An 11,231-nucleotide genomic window follows, 5' to 3' on the forward strand; every position below is an offset into this window, starting at 1 on the left:
TTTCTGAAGAAGGGTCTAGGCCCGAAACGTCAGCCTTCCTGCTCCTCTGATGCTGCATAGGCTGCTGTATTCATTCAGCTCTGCACCTTGCTATCTAATGGTTAAACATTGCCTTGATTTTAAGCGCATTGTTCACTTTTTGTTTCTATTTCCTCTATGGCCTCACCCCTCCCTGTCTATACAACCCTCCCCACCTCCAAGCCTGATGCTTGGTGCACGCCTCTAAATCTGACCTCTAGTCTATCTCAATTTTTCTTATTCACTTGTGGAATATAGATGTCAGTGGTTGGGCCCAGCATTTCTTGCCCATCCCTGTTTGCCCCTTGAGAAGGTGGGGGTGAGCTGTCTTCTTGAACCGCTGCAGTCCATGCACTGTAGGTAGATCCACAAAGCCCTTAGGGACGGAATTGCAGGAAGTTTGATCCAGCGACACTGAAGGAACAGCGATATATTTCCAAGTCAGGATGGTGAGTGTCTTGGAGGGGAACTTGCAGGGGGTGGTGTTCCCATGTATCTGTTGCCCTTGTCCTTCTCGGTGGGTTGTGGGTTTGGAAGGTGCTTCTAAGGATCTTTGGTGACTTTCTTGTAGATAGTACACACTGCTGCGACTGAGCGTCGGTGGTGGAGGGAGTGGATGTTTGTGGATGTGGTGAAAATCAAGCGGGGGTTGCTTTGTCCGCTTATGCTAATCATTCTATCATTAGTAGCCCTGTTTTCACTTGTCTAAGCTTTAAGCTTTGGAAATGGCTCCCCACAATGCTCTTCTTTTCCATTTCTCTTTCGTTCTTCAAGACATTCCTTTAAAGCTAACTCTGACCGAAGTTTTCATTTGTCCTAACGATGCCTTTCATAGCTTGGTGGCAGGTGTTGATTCACAGCGCTCCTGTGAGAGGCACTAATGCAGCATTTTACATTAAAGATGCTTCACCAGTGATTGTTAGAAGTGTGTTCAAAAGCAATTCATTTGTAATAATTAAATCAACAACTGAAGCAAGACATTTGAGGAACAATAGGGATAAGGCAAGGGAGAGATACTTGTCAGACTGCGCTTTCAGAGCTGGCACAGGAATGATGCGCCAAATGGCTTCTTTCTGTGGTGATTATTGTTTTAACAGACATGCAAATATTTGCTGACTTCATCGAACGTGTTTCATCGGAACACAGAGTGAAGCAGAGTGGAAATATGTCTCACTCACCCCATTGGATACGTCCCAGTTCAGCATCATATTCGCACGCTCCTCAGCCTCTGCAGAGCCATCCAGGACCAGGCCGAAGCCACCATTCATCACCTCTCCCCTGTCCAACAACAAAAAACACACCCCATCAGAGTAAAACTCCTTCTACACTATCCCCCAGTCCTCTACACTCTCAGGACAGGAACAGCACGGTGTTAGATACAGAGTAAAGCTTCCTCTACACTGTCCTCATCAAACACTCCCAGGACAGGGACAGCACAGGGTTAGCTACAGAGTAAATCTTCCTCTGCACTGTACCCATCAAACACTCCCAAGACAGGGACGGCATGGGGTTAGATACAGAAGAAAGCTCCCTCAACACTGTCCCCCCATTAAATACTCTGAGGACAGGGACAGCACGGGATTAGATAAGGAATAAAGCTTCTCTACACTCTCTCCCACCAAAAACTCTTTGTGAAAATACATTGATTAGTGCTCCTCTGACTGTCCCCCTTCCTCGTCAGACCACAGCTGGAATACAGTGAATAGATTTGGGCCCTGTATCTAAGAAAACATACACTGCATTGGATACAGCCCAGAGAAGGTTCACTAGGTTTATCCCAGGCATGGAGGGACTGTGTTATGACCATAAGACTGAAGATATCGAAGCGGAATTTGGTCATTCAGATTATCGAGTCTGTTTCACCATTAAATCATGGCTGATATGTTTCTCAACTCCATTCAATTGCCTTCTCTCTGTAACCCTTAATTCCCTTAGGAAATGTTATGTAGTTTGGGCCTGCACTCAAGAGTGAGAGATGACCTTATTGAAACATACAGGTGTCGTCGAAGACATGACGGGGTAGATGTGGAAAGGGTAGACAGGGTATATGTGGCATTGGAGTCAATCCAAAGAAGGTTCAATCCAATGATCCTGGTATGGAGTGATTGTCCTATGAGAAAGTGTTGAGTAGGTTGGGCCTGTAAATCATTGGAGTTCAGAAGAATGAGAGATGACCTTATTAAAATGTACACATTTCTGAGGGACTTGACAGGGTAGATGTTGAAAAGTTGTTTCCCCTTATGGGAAAATCAAGGGCCAAAGGGCATCATCTCAGAATAAGGTATCGCCCATTTAAGACAGATGAGGAGGTATTTCTTCTTTCTGAGGGCAGTGAATCTGTGGAATTCTTTACCACACATGCCTGTTGAGGCTGGATCATTAAGTATATTCAAGGCTGATATAGACAGATTTTTAATCAGGAAGAGAATCAAATTTATGTGGAAAAGGTAGGAATGTGGAAGTGAGGATTACCAGATTGGCCATAATCTCATTGAATGGCAGAGCAGACTTGATGGACTGAATGGCCTACTTCTGCTCCTATATATCTCGTCGGACCTGCATCCTGTCCTGCTCACCATTCTCTACATCTTCCCTGTGTTGCAATCTCCCTAAGACCCTGAAAATCTCAAGGTCTACACCTCATCAAATTTCCTTTTCTCCAAAGGTGTAAAAGTGTTTAAAATTCAAACCCTAACATCAACAAAGAACTAATCCACCATTAGCATCACCTTTCAAAGCTAATCCGCCCAATCCAACCGGCATCTGCTATTGGAGCCTTGGCATTTTGCATTAACTTTGCCTCACGATGAAAGCTAACATGTGGGAGATTCAGTAACGTTCTTGTCGACAGCTTTACGCTCCTCTCAGAGTTCAGAGTTCCATTAGGAATGAATTACATCTGCCTGATAGAAACATTTACTGCTGGTCATACTTACTGTAATTGAAGCCACAAGTGGAAAAGTACTTTTGGCCTATTACAGAGGATATGAAAAGTAACTCAACAGTATCTGATATCACCGAAGCTTTCAGTGCCAGGAGCCAAGTGTTGAACAGATGCTGGATATCTCCAGAGAACAATTTTTATCTTCATCTTCTCTGCATGAGAGGTAATCCCTTAGTGCCCTTCATCGAACCTGCTGAATTATTATTCCACACATCTCTTCATGTGAAGGAATCTGAAACTATGTTCCAATTCTGGTTAGACCCCACCAGGGAGTTACTGAATTCAGTTCTGGTGCCTAATCCTTCCCCCTAACCCATCACTGTAACCCTGCATTTCTCATGGTTAATCCACCTGGCCTTCACATCCCTGTACACTAGGGGCAATTTAGCATGGTCAATCCACCCTAACCTGCACATCTTTGGACTGTGGGAGGAAACCCACACAGACATGGGGAGAATGTACAAACTCCACACAGACAGTCACCCGAGGGTGGAATCGAACCTGGGTCCCTGACACTGTGAGGCAGCAGTGCTAACCACTGAGCCACCGTGTGACCACCTGCAGACTGCAGACTGGTGCCCATGCTTCCTGTTATTCCATGTTTGATTCCATTGAATTAGGTTTTCCTCACTATCATAGCCATTATGTTAGAATCACACAGCCAGACAGTACAGAAGAGGCCATTTGGCTCATCAAGTTTGCGCTTCCAAAAATATTCTACTACCTACGCTAGCCACGCTTTCCCGCACTTGGCCCATACCCTTGAATGTTATAACGTTTCAAATGCCCACCAAAATACATTTTAAAGTTTGTGAGGTTTCCTGCCTCAAATACCCTCCCAAGCAGTGCATTCCAGAGCCCCCCACCCCCAATCCCCACCCTCTGGGTAAAAATGTTTTCCCTCAAAACCTAAAAACCAATGAACAGTAGATGCTGGAAATCAGAAGTTCTGAAGAAGGGTCACTAGACCCAAAATCTTAACTCATTTTCTCTCTCCACAGATGCAGCCAGACCTGTTGAGTTTCCCCAGCAGTTCCTGGTTTTGTCCCCTCTAAACCCCCTGCCTTTCACTTGAACATTCTGCCCCCTCGTTATTAACCCATTGATTAAGGGGAACAGCTTCCTTTCATTCACCCCATCCATGCCCCTCATCATCCGATACACCACTACCAGGTCCCCCTTCAACCTTCTCTGCTCTAAAGAAATCAACCTGAGCTTATCCAGCCTCTCTCTATCGCTGAAATGTCAAAGTCTCCAATGACATGATATGTGTGAACACGGTGCCCTCCTGCAACTTCTCAATCTGTCTGTAGTCTCTGATATGGTTCAGCACAGCATCCTGGTCCAGTTCCTCTGCATGGTGTTCACACAGGAGTCTCTCACTGGGTGATGAGTACAGCTGAGATAACAAGGTGTAGAGCTGGATGAACACAGCAGGCCAAGCAGCATCAGAGGAGCAGGAAGGCTGACGTTTCGGGCCTAGACCCTTCTTCAGAAATGGGGGAGGGGAAGGGGATTCTGAAATAAATAGGGAGAAAGGGGGAGGTGGATAGACGATGGATAGAGAAGAAGATAGGTGGAGGGGAGACAGACAGGTCAAAGTACAGCTGGGTGTTTACTGTTGCTCCTACATGGTTTTATCTTGAAGCCTCCTCTTTGACAGGTTAGGCCAAGGAGACCCTGCTACCTTCATGATGCAGAGTAACTGGAGAGCCAGACAGATCCATCTATTACAAATTTCCCCATTGGATACTATGAACGATGAATAATTTTCATTGTCACATGTTTGAATAGAATAAAATACAGCAAACAGCTTTCACTTGTCACCATGATTCGGTGCCATTTTGAATAATTTAAGAATAAGGGAGAAAGAGAAAGATAGATCTTAAGGAGAATCCACCAGTCCTGAGCCAGCACATCATCACATAGGGAGGCGATGGCCTAGTGGTATTATTGTCCGGACGCCCAGATAACATTCTGGGGATGGTTCGAATCCTGCCACAGCAGATGGTGGAATTTGAATTCAATAATTATCTGAAATTAAGAGTCAAATGATGACCATGAATCCATTGCCGATTGACGGAAAAACCCATCTGGTTCACTAATGCCCTTTAGGGAAGGAAACTGCCATCCTTACCTGGTCTGGCCTACATGTGACTCCAGACCCACAGCAATGTGGTTGACTCTTAACTGCCCTCTGGGCAATTAGGGATGGACAATAAATGCTGCCTGGTCAGCGACACCCTCATCCCATTAATGATTTAAAATAAAAATCAATGATGCCTGTGCCACCATCCCTCCTCCATCACCTCGCCGCCATCTACACTGGACCCAACCAACATCAATGGCACTACTCTTCAGGTGCCATCTTTCACCGCTAGGGCCCATACTCCTCCACCACGGCCTTCGCCAGACCCAACTAATGTCAGAGTCACATCTCTCGCTGCTGGGTCCACCTCGTCGATGTGTCACTGCAATGTCCTTCCGCTACCGCTTCACTGTCAGTGAACCACTGCAATCCATTGGGTGTAGAGACACCCACACTGTGCTCTTAGGAAGGGAGTTACATTCAGAGTGTGATAGAAGGCCCTAGCACTTGAAAAGGCCCTTCAGACCATCGAAACTGCACCAGTAAAAACAGCTACCTCACTATTCAAATCCCATTCCCAGCACTTGGCCCACGTATGCCTTGACATCAAAAGTATACGCTTAAATTCTTCTTCAATGAGATGAGGGTTTCTGCCTCTCCCACCCTCACAAGCAGCGAGTTCCAGATTCCCCACCAGCCTCTGGGTAAATATTTTTTCCCTCACATCTTCTCCAATCCTCCTGCCCCTGATCTTTCATCTATGCACCCAGTCATTTATCCCCACATCAAGGGGAAAGGTTTCTTCCTGGCGATCCTGGCTGTGTCCCTCAATTTTATACATCTCAGTCACGTCCCCCACCTCAGTCCACTCTGGTCTGAGGAAGAATTCCTTGCTCCTGATTCAGAATGTGTTCCTATCGCCTGTTCCTGACTCCGAGGTGTGGAACCCTGTCACGCGGCAGTTTAAAGTTGGCTCCTGAACAAAGGACAGCATTAACACATTCTGATTCACACTCACCAGCCCACACCTCCACCATTGTGTAAAGCCACCCACGTTGCCCCTCGGAAGGAATCGCCAATAACGTTCTGCACCGCCATGTCTAGGAAGAGAAAGAGGAATCGCACACTCAATCAGTTCAGAACATGGGGGATGTTAGGCTCCTCATTATCATTCTGTCCTCCCGTGACATTCTCTTGAGTATTCTCCTGTTTGTCTGTGAATTGAGAGCCATCAGGGGAACATGTGTGGTCTCAGGAAGGCCCAGCAGTAACGTGAAGAGGAACAACAACAACTGGCATTTATATGGTGCCTTTAAGGTGGTATAAAAACACTAGACTGATGATCAAAATTTGACACTGAACCACATAAGGACATAGTAAGACAGGTGACCCAAAGCTTGGTAAATGAGGTACAGAGACATTTGAATGAGGAGAGACAAATGGAGATGTTTAGGGATGGGACTATTGACATATCAATGCACAGGATAAACAGCATAGCAACAGGCCATTCACAGTGTCAGTGGGCTGAATGGCCTCTTCCTGTGTTCTAAGATTCTATTGTTCAAGGTCAATTGAAATTTGAAAACAAGGATTGATCGATTTTGATTCAGTAAGCTATCCGGTTACAAAATTGGAGCAGCAAGATGGATGACAAATGGGACAGTTCGATGGGCTGAATGACCCCTTCGTACACTGACGCTTCCTTATAGAGTCCATTCAGTGAATGGCACCAACCTGCACAAAACGCCGACCCATCATAAATATTCGAGGTTTCCCTGAAGGGACTGTCTGTTCCACTGACATCATGGTGGTCTCGGCTAATCACCACAGGAGCCTGTCGAGGTGAACCAAGATTAGAATGGGATTACTTTGTGTAAATTGTAATTCTGAGAGGTTATAACTATCTGGAAGAACTGAACAGGCTGGGACACCTTTCTCTGGATATGAATAGGCTGGCGAACTTCGAAAACATAGGAAACTTAAAAAAAAAGAAGCAGGGCTAGGCCATTCGGCCCTTTGAGCCTACTCTACCATTCAATATGATCACATCTGATCATCCAACTCAGTCCCCTGTTCCTGCTTTCTCCCCATAACATACCCTTTGATCTCTTTAACCGTAACAATTATATCTAAACCCTTCCTGCACACATTTGATGTATTGGCTTCAACCGCTTTCCATGGCAAAGAATTTCACAGGCTCAACACTCCCTGGATAAAGAAATGTTTTTAAAAATTTATTCATTTGTTGGATGTGGGTTAGTTGCTGGGCCAGCATTTATTGCCCCATCCCTAGTTGCCCCTTGAGAAGGTGGGGGTGAGCTGCCTTCTTGAACCGCTGCAGTCCATGTGCTGAGGGTTGACCCACAATGCCCTTAGGGAGGGATTTTCTCCACCTCTGAGTCCTATATGTCCTTAGACTGTGATTCCTGGCTCTGGACTCCCCAGTCATCAGGAACACTCTTTCTGCTTTACCCCGTCTAGTTCTGTCAGAATTTCATAGGTTTCTATGAGATTCTTTTAAATTCCGGTGATTTTAATTCTAAACCAATCCAGAAGCAAATTACTGCAGATGCTAGAATTTGTACTGAAAACAAAAATTGCTGGAGATCTCAGCAGGTCAGGCAGCATCTGTGGAGAGAGAGCAAGGTAACGTTTTGAGTCCAGATGACTCTTCATCAGACACTACACGTCAAATCTGATAAAGAGACATCTGGACTTGAAACGTTAGCTTGCTTTCTCTCCATGGATGCTGCCTGACCTGCTGTGATAGAACATAGAACAGTACAGCACAGTACAGGCCCTTCAGCCCATGATGTTGTGCCGACCTATTATCCTACTAAGATCAATCTGCCCTGCATACCCTACATTTTACTATCCTCCATCTGCCTATCCAAGAGTCGCTTAAATGTCTCTAAAGTATCTGACTCCACTACCACTGCTGGCAGTGCATTCCACACGCCCACCACGCTCTGTGTAAAGAACCTACCTCTGACATCTCCCCTATACCTTCCTCCAATCACCTTAAAATTATGCCCCCTCGTAATAGTCATTTCTGCCCTGGGAAAAAGTCTCTGGCTATTCACTCTATCTATGTCTCTCATCATCTTGTAAACCTCTATCAAGTCACCTCTCATCCTTCTTCACTCCAATGAAAAAAGCCCTAACTCCCTCAACCTTTCCTCATAAGACCTGCCCTCTAGTCCAGGCAGCATCCTGGTAAATCTCCTCCGCACCCTCTCTAAAGCTTCCACATCCTTCCTGTAATGAAGGATTTTCTGTTCTAACCTATCCAGTCTCTCTTCATACAGAAGTCCTCCCATCCCAGGGATCTTTGTTGTGCTCCCTCCATCGCCAGAACATCCTTCCTCAGATACGGAGACCATAACTGCACAGAATACTCCAGGTGTGGCCTCACCAAGACCCTGGACCATTCCAGCAAGACATCCCCGCCCCTGTATTTGAAACCTGAGGGGTGACCCTCATTCAAATTAGAAAGGATTGAATGGGCTAGAAATCACTGGAAGGCTTCAGTTATGTAGAGAGACATGAGGAGCTGGTGTTTTTCTCCTTCAAGCAGCAAAGGAGGATTTATTGGAGATGTTCAAAATTAAGAAGAGTTTCTACAGGATTTTCAAAACAGTTTTGTGTTTGTATTACATATATTTTAAAACATTTGAAATCAGAAGAAACTGGTTCCAGGAGCAGGAGGGTTAATAGCCAGAAGGTCAGATTAAACGTTTTTGGTAAAAAAAACACATCACAGATAAGGTTTTTTTTAACACAATGAGTTGGTTTGATTTGGAATGTGCTGCCTGAAAAGGCAGTGGAAGCAGATTTAGCAATAATTCACAAAGGGAAGTGAGAGATACACTGAGAAGAAGCATTTTGCAGGAATATGAGGGAGTGTTACTAATTGGATACAGACACAATGGGCACGATGGTATTCTGACATTTGTTTTAAAATGCTAAGTACTGTTAACACAGGTATTTGACAAGGATCAACCTTTGGCTTCCTCCTTTTTCTCATCTACTCACTGGCCCTCGAGGAGATATTTTAAAAAGGACACTGACAACCGGCAGCTTCACCTCATCAACAATTGTTTATTAATTATTCTCATCTAATGACTTGAGGGCCAAAATTTCCTCCAATTTAATTTTGGGCTGATTGAAGCCATTGACTTCACCTCCTCTTTCTCCTCCCTCTAGCTGCCCTCTCCAGTCCCGTCCTGAGCAATTGGATGTGGCTGGACTAGGCTGTAGTGACCTTGGTGTTACAGCGTGACACTGAGTTAGCATTCCAACCACAGATCTGTGCCATCACTAGGACTGCCTACTCCCACGTCCCATAACATCCCCTTACACCATCCCTATCTCAGCATATCTGTTGTTGAAACCACTGCCCATACCATTGTTCCACACCCCTCGCCCCCAAACATGACCATTCCATGCTCTCCTCGATATTGTACCCTCCTCACCCTCCTGAACATGTTCCACCTCAAAACCAGGAACCATTTGCCCACCTCCCCACCCCGTTCCCAATGATCTCCACCGGACGTGGTTCAGTTTCATTGCTGCTGGTCCTTTCATCTGGGAACGGTAATGGGGACACTGCAAACGATCCATGTCAGCTTGGCAGCACTGGGGTGGTCTTTATACGGGGCCTCCTAACTGATGCCTGAAGAGGCCATTCCTTGAGAGGCAGGGATCTGGCACACACAGAGCTAGCAGGGGTCCTGGGTTGTGGTTTTTGACATTGGCCTGTCACTGGTCATTGTGGTGGTGCACATCAGCCCAAAGGGCATGACTTTTGTTCATTGACAGGATGAGGGCGTCGTTGGCTGGTCCAGCATTTATCCCATTTATGGCCATCCTAGCAGTCAGTTAGGAGTCAACCACATTGCTGTGGGCCTGGAGTCACATGCATTTTGGACCAGATAAAGAAGCAGTTTCCTTCACTAAAAAAACATTAGTAAGCCAGATGAGTTTTTCCAACAATCAGAAATGATTTCATGGTCATCATTAGACTCTTAATTCCAGACTTTTATTGAATTCAAATTTCACTAATGGCCATGGTGCGATTTGAACTCAAGTTCTGAGGAAGGGTTACTCCACCCGAAACATTAACTTTGATTTTTCTTCACAGATGCTGCCAGACCTGCTGAGCTTTTCCAGCAACTTATGTTTTTGTGTCAGATCAGCATAATCTGATTGAAAGAAGAAGCAGGCTCGAGGAGCTGAATGGTCTACTCACATTCCAATTTCTTATGTTTCTATGATCTTATGGTAAAGCCTCCCATTTTTGGCCAAGATTTCAGACACCTGCACCAATATCCATATCCTTTTGTGGGCTGGTGTCAAACTGTGCTTTATAATGTCGCTAGGTAGGTTCCTTGGGATGTTTGATTTTATTAAAGGTGTTACATAAATGCTGTTACCTTGATCTTGCCTGCAGCAATAGCCTGATTTATTGCAACTGCTATCTTCACACGTCCTTTCTGGTCTGAATACAGAATCCGAGCTTGAGAGCCGACAACCTGAAAAATGCAGGCAGGAAATTTCAATGGAGTCCATCCAGCCACTGAAATTACTGACCAATTCCTCATCCACAGAACCATTCTTGTCAATCATTTCTACAGCTTCCCTAAAGCCTTCATACTCTTCTGAAAGTGTAGTACCCAGAACTAAACAAAAAAAACTCCAGCTGAGGCCAAAGCAGCTTCTGTAAAGTTTCATTATACCATCGTGCTTTTCTACATGACATTGAATATGTTATGAGCGTGGGTTTGTGATGGAGATAACACGTGGCTTCAATTCCTGCACCAGCTGAGGTTATTGCAAAGCACTCTCCCCTCAGCTGAGGTGTAAACCGCCCCCAGTCATCTCTCTCTAAAGACTATAGTGCCTTTATCTTTACTACATACATTAGAGGGTACAACAGTCCCCATGTATATTATAGAGAATAGCAGCCCCTGTGTACATTATAGAGAATAGCAATCCATGAGTATATCAGCCAGAATGGCAGTCCCTATGTATACTGTAGAGAACAGCACTCCCTGCGTATATTGTAGAGAACAGCAGTCCCTGTGTATTTTATAGAGAACAGCAGTCCCTGTGTATGTTATAGAGAACAGCCGTCCCTGTGTATGTTATAGAGAACAGCAGTCCCTGTGTATGTTATAG

The 11,231-nt window shown here is 45.2% G+C and overlaps 1 protein-coding gene across 1 annotated transcript in view; it reads right to left on the bottom strand.

Moving 5' to 3' along the window:
• Positions 1 to 1,136: 1,136 nt before the first annotated feature.
• uroc1 (urocanate hydratase 1) overlaps positions 1,137 to 11,231 on the bottom strand; it is a 69,212-nt gene continuing 59,117 nt past the window's right edge. The window contains exons 13-16 of the mRNA XM_048606661.1: positions 10,487 to 10,585; positions 6,786 to 6,885; positions 6,070 to 6,151; positions 1,137 to 1,296 (exon numbers count right to left, since the gene is read on the bottom strand). Coding sequence (XP_048462618.1) covers positions 1,137 to 1,296; positions 6,070 to 6,151; positions 6,786 to 6,885; positions 10,487 to 10,585 — 441 coding nt within the window. The remainder of the gene's footprint in view (positions 1,297 to 6,069; positions 6,152 to 6,785; positions 6,886 to 10,486; positions 10,586 to 11,231) is intronic.

This window comes from Rhincodon typus, chromosome 16 (genome assembly GCF_021869965.1).
Source record: "Rhincodon typus isolate 14 chromosome 16, sRhiTyp1.1, whole genome shotgun sequence".
NCBI classification, from domain to species: domain Eukaryota; kingdom Metazoa; phylum Chordata; class Chondrichthyes; order Orectolobiformes; family Rhincodontidae; genus Rhincodon; species Rhincodon typus.